Consider the following 15,721-nt stretch of genomic DNA (forward strand, 5'->3'; position numbering starts at 1 on the left):
GACTATCGCCACCCTCAACTCCTGCCTCCAGAGTCCTCGGAAGTCATCGCTGTCTCCCAGAGCCCCCTCCACGGCCCACCCCCGTCCCTCCAACGTCATACACGCCCCTCGGGGTACCTCCGGTTATTCTCACCTCTCAGAGGACACCCTGAAGGTAAGTGCATCCTTAACTCCTTAAGGGTTAGGTTACCCCAGCCACCTCCATGGTTCTCTGATTTCATCTCACCCCGCAGTGACCTTTAGGTAATCTCCGCCATCAGGGCTTCCAGATGTAATCCGGACCTGTAAATCCCCCGACTCACTCTTGTCCTTGTTGACGAGCCAGGTATCCTTGGAGTCGAGCGGATCATTGTCACAGATTTCGTTCCGGACCACCACTCTGAAGTAGTACTTCCTGCCAGGGAGCAGCCCGGTCACCGTATACTTGTTGCTGAAGACGAGCTCGGCTGCCGTGAACCAGGTGGCAGTGCTGGCGTCTCGCTTCATGATGACGTAGTGGGCCTCGCCGTCCTCCTGCATGTCGGGGCTGTGGTTCCAGGTCAGAGTTACCGTGTTGGGGACCTCCTCAAACAGCTATAGGTTCGTCGGTGGCCGGGGAAAATCTGGAACAGTCGGTAGGTTCGTCCCCCATTCTGGGGAGTGTTGTGCCCTGTCCCCGCTGCCTGCCGAGCCTGATGGGGGATGGGATCCTTTCTTTGAGACCCAGGTGGATGGTGGCCTGGCGTCTGAACCTTTTCTGAAAACCAGCACTGCCATTTCTGAGACCCATCTACTCCTTTGCACAATAGGGCTAATAATAGCTATTTCGTAGGAACGTTGGAGGAAGTACCTGGTGGTGTAGTAAGTGCTCAATAAAAGTTCATCCCTTCCTTCTTTGGGGGTTTAGGGTCTTATTATAAAACGTCTAGATTCATCTTCTCTTGAAGACTATCCCAAGTTTATGGATGCTCAGCAGACATAACTGCTGAAATGGAAAAAAGGACATGGTCCTAGCTCCACATCTCCAGGACTTCAGGCAGTTGTGAAAACACTGGGAAACAGCCCTCTCCACAAGGCAAAGGCTGTGTGGTGCCAAAGAAGCCTTCACCACCCTAAGGCATGACTTTCCAGTCAGTAGTGGGAACTCAGACAGCAGTGGGGAGCTGTCTTTTGGAGAGTGTGCAGGGATAGCTCCCGAGGCCACTGTCCACTGTCAGTACCTGCCACACGCATGTGGATGTCATAGTGTGCTTCTCCAAACTCGTTCTGGAGCAAGATGTGGTAAAGCCCTGAGTCCGAACACTTGGAGCTGTTGATAAGGAACTGGGAGTGGTTTTTGCCCTTGGCGATGGTTTCCCGGCCCTTGGTGGGGATGCCGTCTTTCTGCCAGATCACGTTGGGTGGTGGTGAGCCCTGGGTGATGACAGGAGACGGGCATCACAAGTCACCCCAATGGATCTAAAGTCAGTCCCTTCCCCATAGTCCAGGAGTCTCCTGCCAAGCTCCAGGGCTAGGAGCCTAGGGAGGAGCAGAATCAGAGGCAGAGGCTAGGATGGCTATGGTGGGACCATCTTGGTTATGTGGAGGGCACATGAGGGTCAGGGTCAGGGAGACTCACAGAGAAGGCTGCGTGGATGCAGAGGGCTGTCCCAGCACGGACCACCATGTGACTCTTCAGCCGGGCACTGAGGTCAAACTTGGGGGCAGCTGAGACAGAGGAGAGAAAGGTGGGGACACAGACCTCTCTTTTGAGAAGACTCAGCTTAAACATCTCCCCTCCAAAGCCTTTCCTGACCACTCTTTCTTCATGCCCTGCTATAGGCTATATAGATGTTTAGCACAACCCTGCAACACTGAAGCATCTATTTATTTTCTTATTTATCTCCTTCTACTAATATGCAAGAGCCTTGAAAGAAGGCCCTGTGACTTATTTGTTTCCTTATCTCTGACACCTACCCTGGCACTTAGTGGGTGCTATTGGGCACACAGTGAGTGTTTTCAGGAAAAGACTCAAGGGTCATCTCTAGATCTGTCTAGGTGGGACAAGAATGGATGGCTTTTCCTTTATCACAGCACCACCAATTCCCCCCTGTGAAATGCAGCCATGGAGGGAAATTTGGAGCCAAGATGGTGGGGCCTGAATCCCCAGTCCTCTCTGTGTTCTCACCTGGTGGAGGCATACCACGGACCCCCTCACCCAGCTCCACAGGTTCTCCAACCCCAGCCTCATTCATAGCCCGGATGCGGAAGAAGTATTTCTGCCTCTCAGTGAGGCCTCCCACTGTGTAGCAGGTGCCAGAGATGGGGATCTTTATGCACTTGGACCACTCTTTGGTGCCTTCTGCCCTCATCTCAGGGATGTAGCCAGATGGTGGGTCTCCCTGTGCAGGCTCCCACCAGGCCAGGGAGATGCTGGAGTTGGAGGATCTGACACATGCAGGCCTTGCGCCAGTCCTGGGGGTTCTGGAGTGGCATAGATATCCACTCAGCCTCCAAACTGGCCCCCACCCAACCCCATGCCCACTTCCCACACTCAATTTCCCTGAGTCCTAATTCTCACCACTTCTTCCTCCAATTCCCACAGCCATCATCTTCAATACCTTTCCTACCTTGCACACTCAACAGCCCCCAAATTCAATTCTCACCAGTCAAAATTTTCACCCTTGAATTCAATACTTTTCAACATACCCTACATATTCGTCCCCAATATTGAAAAACCCAGCCTTTAACCCATCCATCTCTACCACATCTATTCACATATGGTACCCCCATCTTCACTTCCTTAAACTCAGCACCCTCCCAACTGTCTATCCAACATCCCACTCAATTCTCAAACATGTCTCTTAATACCTACTTAACCAGAAATAGTCAAAACGTAATAAAAACTTTTTCTACCTCACCTCCTCACTGTCCCCAATTCTTTATCTTTATTTGCTGGCTTTTTCTTGTGTATGTGAATCCTGTCTCTCTCAGACTGGTAGCTCCCAGAGAGTGGAGACGGCATGAACCCACCTCTCAGGCTTTCCCAGGGAAGAAATCCTGTCTATATCTTGAATTGGCTAATTCTCCCATGTCCTGGGACCTGGCAGCCCCATACTCACTGACAGGATCCTTGGCCACCACTGTTAGATGGCACACTGGGTTGCCCAGGGCCTGCCTTATTCACTGCCATAGCTCGGAATTCATATTCCGTATCCTCCAAGAGATCACCCACAGTGCACTTGGTACCTGAAATGGGAAGATGACGGGTCACATGGGCCACAGGCTGGGAAAGGCCACGGAAGAGGAGGTCATGGATTTCCATTAAAATACCCAAAGTAGATGGGGAAAGGAGAATGCTCGGATCAGCAGAGTTGTGTGGGCCCATCCAGCAAGGCCTCTGTCCATCCCTCCTGGACTCTGTCCCTAGGAACTCACCCTGTATGGGGTCCTTGTTGACAGGCACCCACAAGTTACTGCCTATTTTCCCTGGCTCCACAATGTAGCCGAGCACTGTGTCTCCCCCATCCTGGGTGGGGGCATTCCTGTGACAGTTGTGGCCTCTTTGGTGACGTCGGACACTTGAGGCTGGGAGGGAAGACCAGGGGCTCTATGGGGAATGAGAATTAGGCAGAGGTCAGGAAGAGAGGAGCATGTAGACAACTCTGCCCATCCCATACTGACCTCAGCTTCCCCTTCTTAAAAAAGTTAAGCCAATGATTCTGAACCCTAGTTGCACATTAATATCATTTGGGTAGTGAAAAAAAAAAAAAGCCTAATCATAACAACTAGTGTCCACGTCCTACCACTAGATGTTTTAATTTAATTGGCCTGGGGCCAGGCATCGGCATTTTTTTTTCAAACCCCAGTGATTCTAAGGTATGGTCAAGATTGAAAATCACTGATTTAAACCTTCCAAACTGTGTCACCCCCACTGCCACAGTTCTCAATGAATATCTTGACACACTGAGAAGCAGAGACCAGTTGCGAGAGGAATAACAAATAATTTATTAGCAATTGAATTAAAATGTAGAAGTTTGCCAAGGATTTTCTTTGGAAAAAAAAAAAAATTAGAGTGGCTTCAAATTTATCCCTAAAGTCACATCACTCTTAATTGGATCCTGGGATGATTTCTGAAATGGAGGGAGAACTGGTGGAGTCAGGGCCTTAGAATTATGCACAGTTCGGATAAACCCGCAGCAGTGGGTTGTACCTGTGATCTGCCCGGAAAAAGTTGAGAGTTCCTGCCCTCCATGATATTCTGCTCTTATTCTGGAATGCTTCATGGTGTGGCTAGAGAGATGATCCTGTGGACCCCACCATAGACCAGCATTGCTCACTGACCAAAGACCACAGTCCTGACCCCCATGACCCCCACTGAGCAGTGGGCTAGCTCACTGACCGATGGGATTTCCTGCAAACACTTCCTCAGTCTCCAGCGGGTCGCTCCCACCTTCTGGATTGACTGCCAGGATACGGAACTGGTAGGCCTTTCCCTCCTCCACCTCGTTGGTGGAAAAGCTGGTGACTCTGCCGTCCACCTTGCCTGTCTTAATCCAGGTCTTCTTGCCAATGGCCCTCCGTTCCACTATGGACTGTGTCACCAGACGGCCACTTTTGTCCTTTGGGGCCTTCCGCTTAAGGTGCACACAGCTACCCCACAGCTCCAGGAACTCCACCCGGCCCTGTGGAGGCTTGGGGCGGTCTGGGGAGAGAGGATAGCTTCGGTATCGAGCAAAGGATATGAAGATCCTTCTCCCACACACTGGAGGTCCCATCTGACTGCAGTAAGGTTGGATTCTGAGCTTTCTGGATCTCTCACCCTTCCCTGTGTCCACCACTCTTCCTTCTAAGACTGGCCCAAAGAGTTGGATCCTTGCCACTATTAGCCTCCCACCTGCCAAGGAATGCGTGGACTGGAGACACGAGGGGCCCCTGCTTTGGCTGATCCTGCCTTCTCCCCTTCCCAGCAAGATCTCTCCTTCCTCTGAGCTTCCAGAACTCTAGTGTTTTCTGGCATCACAGTTTATCTTATGTTACAATTACATGTCTACCTATTTTCATCTCTCTTCTGTTGAAAGCCAGCTGGGAGCACTTCATTTCTTGTGTCCCCAGCCCTGAGAACACAGAGGAGGTGCTACTGAATAGAATCGAAACCCTTATCTCCTCACCACACAGCTTGATGGAGATGCGAGTGGAAGAGGCGGTAATGGTGTGTGTGTTGCATGTTGAACATACATTCACTAAAGCTAGCTCTTAATTCTAATGTTCAGACTGATCCAAAATTCCATTTCCACCCCATACCATCTTTATCTCCAACCTCACTTTATTCCCACACCCTATCTCACCTTCAGCCCCACTCCATTTCATTTCCAACCCCACTACTCTTCCCAACGAATCCCACCTCCAGCCCTAAATCCTCCCTCTCTTTCACCTCATTTCCTCTTACCTCCAACCATGCCCTCATCTCCACATCAATAATACTAAGTAACATATTTGAAGGCTTATAATGTGCTGCACACTGTGCCTTGTGCTTTAAATTCATTTAGGTATTAATTGTCCTCCCCCCCACAAACAATATTAAACAAAAAAAAAAAACCCTACCCCCTGACACTTAGAGCAGTTAAATGACTTGTCCAAAGCAACCCTATTAGGAAGTTAGGAAGCGGGCCATTGGCTGCCAACCAGCACTCCAGTCCCATGCTCAAGCCAAAACCCCAACTCTATCCCCAGCCTCCTCCGCATGCTTGCCTCCCTCTCTGAGCGCTGGGTGGCGGGTGCCCTCCCGCCAGCCCTTGCCCTGCCCTCACCCAGCACACTGAGGTGCAGGGTGGCTGTGACTGAGCCGTGGTCATTCTTGAGCCTGAGCAGGATGAGCCCACTGTCCTCCCTCACGCAGTTTGAGATGGTGAGCAAGGCCAGGTCTTCCAAGTGCTCCATGGACACACGCTCCTCCTCTGTCACCTCCACACCATCCTTGTACCAGGTCACCTTAGGCAAGGGCTTTGCCCAGAAGGGCACCTTGATGTTCGCGTTGTGGCCCACCTTCACAGTCACAGGGTGTGTGGCCAGCGCCTTCAGCACCGAAGGGCCGATGGTGGGGTGGGGGGGGTCTGCGTGTCGTGGCGACAGGGAAGGCTTGCCCAAGGGGATGGAGGAGGAGCAGAGAGGAGGGGAAAGCCCAGGGAAAAAGGGGAGGAGCCATGGGGGCAGGGTTTGTCCCTAGTGGGCAGTGACCGTACTTGCGATGAATACTGAGGTTTCGCTCTCTGTGCCCTTGGCCCTGAACATGTACCTGCCCTCGTGCTCCGGGGCCCTACCGGAAAAAATGAGCTTGTGCACCACACCCTGCTTCACTATCTGCTTCACTATCCTCCGACCAAGTCCGTGATCTGGAGGACAAGGGGCTGGCAGGAGCGCGAGCGTAGGCCAGGTCGACCTCTTCCTCCTTCTTCCCATTCTCTGGCCCCCTGCCGCGGACCTCTTTGCCATGCTTTAGCCACACGCCCTCCACTTCTCGTCCTTCAGCACTACGCACAGCTCGGCCGGGATCCCAGTGGCCGCGTGCACATCTGACATCTTGCTCTTCACTGTGGCCAGACACTCTAGGGAGAAAGGAAGGCATGACCAAAGGGTGGAAGGGACTCGAGCGAAAAGGGGCTGATGGGGTGGTTGTGGGAATGGTCAAGGGTGCCCTTCTGATGACTGGGAAGTATGGAAATAGTCAGTGGGAGATTAGGGGATGGACATTTAAAGGGTCTGGAGCAAGTAGGTGGAGGGTTGGGGCATGGACAGCCGACTGTTAAGGAAAAGTCAGTGGCATTGGAAATGGGGATCAGGAAGGCTGGAAGATGGTAAATGGAGGGAGTTGGTCAGTGGAGGAAGGTCAGTGGGAACTAAGGATGCTCAGTTGAAGAAGGGGAATAGGTGGTGAGGATGCAGGTGGTCAGTGGAGTGGGGATGTTTAGTAGTGGTCATGCTGGTGTGTGGAATGTCTAGGGTCATTGGGAGTTGAGGGTGGGAATGGTCAGCAGGGGATGGTCAGAGTCAAGGAATGTGGGTTGATCAGGGTCTGAAAATAAAGAATGGTTAACATCAGGGGATTTTAGATAGAATCTGGGAGTTGGGGGATGATGAGGGTATAGGAGGTAGATGTATGCGTTCAGGGTGTGGGAGATAAGAAATGTTCAGAATTTGGGAGATGGGATGGTCAGAGAGGGGAGGTGGAGGAAAGTCATGGTCTGGGGGTGGATTGGAGGCAGTAGAGGCTGATCAGTGTCCACAGTATGGGAAGGCCAGGGTCAGTGGGTGGGGCTGGCCTGCAGGGACTGACAGGGTGGGCATGTACCCTCCACGGTGACCATGGCAGTACTGTAGTGTTCAGTGGGGTCCCCATCCTGCATGGCCACTATGGTGTACTCACCACTGTCGCTGAGCTGTGCATCCTCAATGACCAGCTCTGCTCTCTTGTCCTCGTGGTTCATGCTATACTTAGTGCCATGCTCTAGCAGCTGCCCATTCTTCTTCCAGTGCAGTATCACATCCTTGGATGTCAGCTCATACTCAAGGCATGCACGACTTCTTTCTTTCACACGAAAATTCTCGAGGGTGCTCACAAACTTGATGGGAATACCTGTAGACAGACAGACAAACACTTGGGCCTGCTCCCAAACCCCACCACCCTTTTTTTGCAGCTCCATGCTGCCTTGGAAAACACAGGGACTTATGAGGTTGAGTGTGCTTGTGTTCACGTGACCCATGAAGGTACCTGGCAGGGATAATCCCAGCTATGCCCCTTTTTGCTAGTTGGCCATATGCAACTCACTCACCTCTCCAAGTCTATCCCATTTACTCATCTGTAAAATGGGATAACAGCTCTTACTTACTCACAGGGCTGTAGTCAATATCTCTAATGCACTTGTAGTTGGTTGAATGGGGTCCCCCCAAAAGATATGTCCACATACTAATCCCCAGATCTGTGACTGTTACCTTATTTGGAAAAAAAGGTCATTGCAGATGTAATTAAATTAAGAATCTTGAGATGAGATCATCTTGGATTATTTGGGTAGGCCAAATGAGCATGAGACAGTAGGAGTTTACATACAGAAGAGGAGGAAGCAGTATGACCACGGGAGCAGAGATTGGAGCTATATGGCCACAGACATGGGAAGCTGGAAGAAGCAAAGAATGCATCCTCCCCTAGGGCCCCTGGAGGGAGTGTGTCCCTGCCGACACCTTCATTTCAGACTTCTAGTCTTGAGAACTGTGAGAGAATAAATTTATTTTGTTTTAAGCCACCAACTATGTGTTTATTTGTTATGGAAGCCATAGGAAACTAATACAGCCCCCTTAGAGATCCAGGAATGCTTGCACTCATCTCTGCTATCTGTGTCTCTTCCCAAGCTGTTCCCTTTGCTGGGACTATCCTCTCCTCTTCCCCTTTCTCTGAAAGCTGAACTCTTTTTGTTCTTCTTAGTAGAACTTAGACACCACTTCATTACATCATTTATGACTTCTCTAGGTGGTGCCCCTTCTTTGTGCTCCTGCAGCCTCTATGTCTCCCTCCATCACAGCAGTGATGATCCCATATGACATGGATCCCAGGTGCAGTGCATACATGACATGCTCAACAGTATACCCATCATCATGTACAATTCCCCATGCTAGCAATAATGTCAGAGTTTGTCAAGAGTGACATAGATAAGCTCTAATACATACTATTAGAGCTGGAAGGGCTAATAGTTTCTTGGCCTATGATTTCCCAGCCAATACTAAGGCTCCAATGTGACTCCTTGCTTGAGAAGTGCTATTTTAATTCCATTTCCATATCTGACTCCCCAACTGGACTGTTACTGGAGAGGAGGATCATATTTGTCTCTCCAGCACCTATCACAAAGCCATGTAAGGAGATGGATGGATGGATGGATGGATGGATGGATGGATGACTGCCCACACAGAGGGTGCTCTGGCATGAAGTCCACCCCACAGGCTCTGGCCCAGCCACTCACAGTCAGTGGTGAGCTGGGCCTTCTTTACTAGGTTCCCTGCCTCAGCAGAGAACTCGCCGCCATCACTGAGCCTAACATCTTTAATCTTCAGTGTGTGGGTCAGACCATCTTCAGATGCCATGATTTCATACTTGTCATACCTCTTTAGCTCCTTCCCATTGAATTTCCACACAAAGTTGAGCACTTTCTTAGAGAGGCAAATCTCAAACACAGCTGTCTGGTGCTCTGTCACCTTCAGTGACTTCATTTCCCCCAAGAATTTCAGTGGCTCATCTGCAGGGAATGGTAAGAGGGGGAAGTCAATGGCTGTAGCCCTGGTTCTTTCTGAGGGGTGGGATGGTAATGGGAGTGTGGGGGCTCACTTGAGTGTCATTGACTTCCTGTAGTCCAGAGCTGGGGGTAAGTACCCTTCCTTTCATTCCATTTGTGAATGCTTCCTTCCTATAGTCCCCACCCATGATGTTCACATGACCTCCTCCCCAATAATATTCACAACAATAATTTTGAAAGAAGCTATGTAGTTTTAGATATGTGCCAGGCACAATTCTAGTCAATTTGCACATGTTGACTCATTTGAATCTCACAGCTACCTTAAAGATAGTTTTTACTATTATTCTCCATTTTAGAGATGAGGAAACTGAGACAAAGAGAAGCTAAACAACTTGCCCCAAATCACACAATTCGTAAGTGGCAAAAACTGTGATTTGAACCCAAGCATTCTAGTTCCAGAATCTGTGCTCTTAATCACTGTGCTTAATCATGGGGTCATGTAGACCCCATGCCACTTATAATCTCATATTCCTCTCATTTACACCCCCATATTTCCCTCCTCCACTAACTCCCAACCCCATGCAGTCCTTTGCTGCCTAGCCTCATATTCCTCTCTCCCATAACTCCATGAATCCCATCCCCTGTCATCCCTCCCCCTAATCTTGATCATGTTCTCCAGGTGTCCTCTGATGCCTGCACTCATACCCAATCCCGTGAGCTCTGCACTCATCCTCATGTCACCCACGGTCAGGCTGTAGATGCCTGCATCGTTCATATTCATGTTGGTAATGACCAGCATGTGTTTGGTGCTCATCTGCTTCACATCGTACTTGCCCAGAGAGTACTGAATTCTCAGTGGCTCATTACCCTGCCTTGTGGAACATGTAGGAAAGCTAATGAAGTGGTTTAGGAGAAGACTTTCAGAGCTCCCAATTCCCCAAAGCCAGCCAGAGCTGAAGGGTGCCCTGCCTACCTTTCTAAGCAACTCAAACATATGAAGAGACCCCTAAAATCTCTCTAGCCTCACCTGGCTTGGTGGGATTCAGAATCCCTACTCCCACCCCCAAAGCATGAACTCTTAAGGTGCATAAATTTATTAGATGCTTTCATTTAGAGGCACAGACTCTCAGTGACCTTCAGGATTATCTAATCCAGCCTTTTCAGTCTACTGATGTGAAGATTTGAGGCTTAGAGAAGGGAACTGGCTGTCTCGAATCACACAGCAAAGTGGTAGAACAATCAAGAATAGAACCCAGATCCAAGCCTCTTTCAAACATACCAGGAGTTGTCCTCTTGATGGGATGGGAGAGAAGCTATGGCTGATAGATAATGAGAGGGGCTGAGAAGGGAGGGAGTTCAGAGAGGAAATTATATTGCTACGGTGTGCCCTGCATAAAAGCCCCCACCTTGATCCATGTCATCTTAACATTGGGGTCCTTCAGCTCCATGATACAGTCAAAGACCACAGTGGTGTCAATCTTGGTCTCAATGTCTTCCAGGGGCTTCAGAATTCGGATGGCCTGAGAGATTATGACAATAAAATGGCAGGTGTCAAGGGCCTCTGAAGCCTGCTCAAGCTGTGTTCTCAATTCTGGAGGAGACCCCCAAATGTCTAGGAAGAAAGGACTAAGCTGATTAAGTAGCAGCCTCCCTGTTGATCAACTGGAAGAGTTATGGGGAGAGGGATATGATGGGGAGTGAGAAAGGAATTACCATTCACAGAACAATCACTATGTACTTGGCCTATGTACCATCTTCATTTTGTAGTTGAGAAAACTGAGGGTCAAAGAGATGCTCAAGGTCACACAGTTAATAAAGCAGCAGAATTGGGTTTTGAACCCAGATCTGTCTGACTCGAGTCCATTCAAAGATATTTGGGAGTGGTAAAGAGAGGAGAGGTCAAGTTCCCTTACTGTTTTTGCAGTAGAGAGTATGCATTTGAATATGTGTTTGCAAAGTGGGGGAGATACACAGGCTCTACACTTTGGGTGAAGCCTAGCCCCTGGCTTCCAGGCCCCTCCCCCTGCTGGGCACTGACCTCCACCTCCACTTTCTTTTTCATCTCTTTAAGCCTCATGAGCAACCCCCGGAAGTGGGTAAAACCATACTCCATGTAGACCTTCTCAAAGTCCTTCTTGGGCACCTTAGACAAAATCTCCAGCATCTCTTTTTCATCTGTCACCTTCTTCTGCTCCTTCTTGGGAGCAGAGGGGGGCCCTGGGGGGGGGGAGGAGACCAAGCATACACTTAGCATCTCTCTGTGAAGACAGGGATCTTGAAGACCTCTCCAACTTTGAGATGCCCCTCTGCTCCGTGGATTCTTGGAGCCTGGTGTATTAACTTAGGGTCCTGTTGAGAGGCATTAAGAGGCTCCAGCCTGGAGGATGTGGGATAGCACCCCTGAGGAGGGCACTCTCAGTCTCACCTTTTCGTCAACATCTTTTTGAAATCCATTTTATCTTGACCTGAGGACAGAGAGAGGGACAAGGTCAGATAGGGAGAGTCTGGTGCCTAAGAAGGGAGGGCAGGAAGAGGGGGCTGGCTCACCCTCTGTCACCAGCAAGGACATGGTGTAGATGGCATCTGCATGGTCACTGCTTGCAATGCACTTGTAGTTGTCAAAGTCATCTGAGGTCAGTAGCTCCAGCTGGATCAGAGTCAGGCCGTTAGAGGGGGTGGGGGAAGGAACCATAAGGGAGAATTTCTGTGAGTGGGGAAGGAGGGCATGTGTTTGGAGGAGGGGAGCTGAGTGTTGGGTATAAGTGTGGATAAGGATTGAGCAATCTCTAATTTAGAGGTACCAGGTAGCAGTCAGTTTGAGTATCTGTGTTTCTGGCCTGATTCAACAGCAATAAAATTGTTTCCCCATCTGACTCTCCCCCTTGGCTGTGAACTCCTGGAAGACAGGAACTTTGTCTGAATTATAATGCTATTCCTGGCATTAGGCTGTGTAATCCTTCATTTGGCACATATTTACTGCTCTGTACCAGTTACTGGGCTGAGCCCTGGGGAAACAGTGGCGATAAGGCTGACTTGGTGCCGTATGCGGCTGCTTACAGCCCGGTGGGCTCTCTGAAGCCAAGGTTTTCAGAAAATACTTGCTGAATGAATGAGTAGGTGTTAGGATTGACCTGTAGGGGAACTCTGGTGCAGCTTGGGTGTGCTGTCGGGGGAGGGGGGCGGGCGCTGAGTGGCCAGTGATGGGTCTTTGGGGAAGAGAAGGTACCACCATCTAACTGTAAGGGTGACCTGACGTTTTTTACCTTTCACTATGGGAGGTCGGGGCAGGACAAGTTGGGACGGGAGTAATTATAGGCTTAGGTTTCCCACTGACCCATCCCTCCCTCTGCTCAAAAGGCCTGGAGTCAGAGATTGCAGCCGAGCAGGCCTAGTTCTCAGGAAGTGGCCCAGATGTTGGTTAGACCTAGATGGGCCCTGGGCGAGACTCTTCTGGATGGCTCAGCTGAAGAGCCCAGGACTCCCAGAGGTCACTCATACTCTAAGTCCTGCCCCCCCGGGTCCCAGTCACGCTGCACCTCTAAGTCCCTCCACGCACTGTAGCCCGCTCCCTGACGGCCCCGCCCATCGCATCGGTCTCCCCTTTCCCGGGCCTCGCTTTCTGGACACGCCCTTCTCTCCCTAGACCCGCCTCTCTCTGGCCCCGCCCCCGCTTCGTTCCGGCTTTACTTTCTGCCTTGCCCCGCCCCTAATTTTGGTCCCTGCTCCTTCTGACACCGCCCCGGCTCCGGACTCCGCCTCTCTCTCACCCTGTCCCTCATCCGGTGCAAGGATAGCCTCTTTCCCCATCCCGTGAGAGGACAGGAGTGCAGGGCTCTCTGGCTCCGACCCCCGCACCTTCAGCACGTGCTCCTTGTTGATGCTGTCGTAGAACATCTTGGCGGACTTCTTGACGGGGACGCCGCTCTCCCTCTTCCAGGAAACGTGGGGTTCGGGCTTTCCTTGCACCCGGGCTTGGAGCACGGCTTTGTCCCCTGGGGTGGGCACAGGACGCAGGCTCGCCTCCTAGCCCCTAGGCTGGACCCTCTGCCCGCTCCCTGCCTCCTCCCAGGGATCTGGGCCGGGCCCGGGCAGGGGAGCGCCCCTCGGCCTGGCTGTGCCGAGCGGGGGAGCTGAGGGGGTGGGGAAGAAAACCGAGCACCCCGGGCCCGCCGAGGACAGAAAGCAGCGCAACCTCGGGCGCGGTGATCGGGTGAGGCTTCCCCACGAACTCAGGGACGCTCTCGCCCGCAGGGATGTCAGAGCTCCGGGTCACCAAGCTGAGGAACTCCACGGTGCTTCTGTGGGAGGAACCCGTCCTCGTGACTTCTGTGGGAGCAAACGAAAGGCCGAAATGGGCTTCTGGCGGCAGCTCGACCCGTCGAGGATTGGAGGGCTGACCTTTTTTTGAGGTCCCGGTGCAGCATGAGAACCAGTGGGGTCAGGACCTTGCTTTGGATAAGGAGTCATGGGTCAGGGGTCAGGCCAGCGGGGTCAGGACCGGCTTTGGCCAAGGGAGTCATGGGCCATTTTGTTATTGCAAATTTCAACCACTAGGGAGCGCCAACTCCTTTTCCCATCCCTCAGTCAAGAAGCTTCAGAGGGCCAAGGCCCTGAGCCCTGCTTTCTGTTTGAAAAAAAAAAAAAGGATTCTTTTTGAATTTTCTTGATCTCTTAGGCTTTTCTCCTGAAAGTCTTGGCACTTTCATTAAGAGAAGCCGGGCCTTCTCCTGCTTGGCTCTGCTCTAGCCTTCTCCCTGCCACCTTGTGGGTTTAGCATTCACTGCCTTTGGAATACTTGAGTAAGGGATAGCACACGTTCTTATTCTAGTGGGGCAGTATATAGGAATCTCTTTGTCTGAAAGAGCACATTAATGTGGTAAGATAATTTTATACTTGGAAAACAAAAAAACTGTTTTTGCAATATAAACAACAGCTGTCATTTATTGAATACTTTCCTTATGTCAGGAACTGTGCTAAGCACATTTGAGAGATTATTTTTATTTAATATCCTAGCGAAGTAGGTACCTTTATTATCCTCACTAACCTGGGGGAACTGAGATGAGAAAAAAAATGTGTTAAGAAGTTAAGAAGTCCTCATAGCCTGCTTTAAAATAGTGACTAGAGATCCTGCACAGGCAGTGTGCAGACCGCCCCCAGCACCCAGATGGGTTCTATTTGACCTTCAAAAAATTTAAACAAAAATTAGGTGTATATCTAAAACTTGGAAATTTCTGCATTCTCAATACCAGGCCTCTCTTCCTTCATGACAATAGTCAGCAGGAGGTGAGTAATGGGTGCTCCTCTGAGATGGGGTTTTGTTCTCCAGTTCACTCGAGTTTCCTTTCTGCATTGATAATCCCTGCCTGGATCCAGTGGTTTTTATCTCTGGCTACCAGAGTAGCATATCCTGGGAACTTTTTAAAAAAATCTGATTTAATGGTCTGGGGTGAGACTCAGGTATTGATGTTATTTCACTACCTCATGCCTTCCTTACCCCAAGGTAATGCTAATGTGAGCCAGAGTAGCGGATCACTACTACAATCATTTGAGTTTGCAGCATCTGGTCTAGACCTCGAGTCCCAGCTCCTTTGCTTGCTTTCCCCCACTGACCAGAAAGCATACTTGTCTAGTCTTGACCTTTGCACACAGAAGACTTTGAGAAACTCTGTTCCTCAGGCACTTTGAGGGGAGGGTGATGGGTATTTGATATCCTGGCCCCTGGCCAAGTTTTAATCTCGTTGCACTAGAGACATGACTAATACAGTTTATTCTGCTCAGAGCCCATTTCTCAACTTTCCCTTGGATCTGCCCTTCCCCCAAGCTTGGTCCCCAAGGGCTGAGAACATGGAAGCTTAGATCACTTATTTATGTGTTCATCCTTTCTCCACTGGCAGCCCTGAGTCTCCTATTTCTTAAGTGGAGCAGACTCAGCATTACTCATATGCAGATAAGGTGGCTACGTCCCTAACGTCCCCCAGGCTTGAAATTCTACTATTGGGGATACAGTCCATTGGTCTATAGCTCTGATCTCCTTAAGCAATTAAGAGTTTATCAGTCACGCACACACCTTCATATGACTGGTTTTTCCTAAGCTGTTTTCCTGGAGATATGCTCTTCGGGTGAACATCGGGCTGACTGAAGCTTTATCATAGCACAGATTTGAAGCACAGGTTGGGAAAGGGTTGAAAAGAATGGAGCCATCCAGGGGGCGGGTGTGAAGGAAAAAAGGCTGCCCCTTCCTGATTTCCCCCTCCCCATTCCACTTGCCTCCCACGATCTGGGTTGTCTGGGAGAAGGTCTGCACGTGGGTGGTAGAGCTGGAGAACTCCACGGACACGTGCTCCTGCAGCATCTGCTGCTGGTGAATGGTCGTCATGGTAACAGCAGGCGTGGGCACTCACCTGTGAGGACGGGGAAGCGGCTGAGGCCGTGGAGGACAAGAAAGGGAGTGAGAAGGAGATTCAGAGTGTGCGTGGGAGAGGGGC

The 15,721-nt window shown here is 50.5% G+C and overlaps 1 protein-coding gene across 1 annotated transcript; it reads right to left on the bottom strand.

Moving 5' to 3' along the window:
- Window positions 1-222: 222 nt before the first annotated feature.
- On the bottom strand, window positions 223-15,612 carry IGSF22 (immunoglobulin superfamily member 22). Its single transcript, XM_077114783.1, has 19 exons — window positions 15,504-15,612; window positions 13,389-13,562; window positions 13,092-13,228; window positions 11,784-11,883; window positions 11,275-11,453; window positions 10,643-10,756; window positions 9,942-10,104; window positions 8,967-9,239; window positions 7,307-7,591; window positions 6,462-6,563; window positions 6,201-6,350; window positions 5,769-6,071; window positions 4,361-4,663; window positions 3,397-3,546; window positions 3,081-3,207; window positions 2,147-2,391; window positions 1,598-1,686; window positions 1,204-1,392; window positions 223-573 (listed from the first exon to the last, which is right to left on the bottom strand). The coding sequence occupies exons 1-19, from the start codon at window positions 15,610-15,612 to the stop codon at window positions 223-225; spliced, it is 3,543 nt and encodes a 1,180-aa protein (XP_076970898.1).
- Window positions 15,613-15,721: the final 109 nt, after the last annotated feature.

Source organism: Tamandua tetradactyla, chromosome 8 (genome assembly GCF_023851605.1).
Source record: "Tamandua tetradactyla isolate mTamTet1 chromosome 8, mTamTet1.pri, whole genome shotgun sequence".
Taxonomy (NCBI): Eukaryota; Metazoa; Chordata; class Mammalia; order Pilosa; family Myrmecophagidae; genus Tamandua; species Tamandua tetradactyla.

What these genes read in the sequence shown, in the direction of transcription:
- IGSF22 (XM_077114783.1), bottom strand. Translation starts at nt 15,612, where the DNA reads ATGACGACCATTCACCAGCAGCAGATGCTGCAGGAGCACGTGTCCGTG. An exon ending in CCTGCACCTCAGTGTGCTGG is followed by an intron (nt 4,664 to 5,768) that starts GTGAGGGCAGGG and finishes CTCTCTCCCCAG; the next exon opens with ACCGCCCCAAGCCTCCACAG. An exon ending in GGTGGCCAAGGATCCTGTCA is followed by an intron (nt 2,392 to 3,080) that starts GTGAGTATGGGG and finishes CTCCAACTCCAG; the next exon opens with CATCTCCCTGGCCTGGTGGG.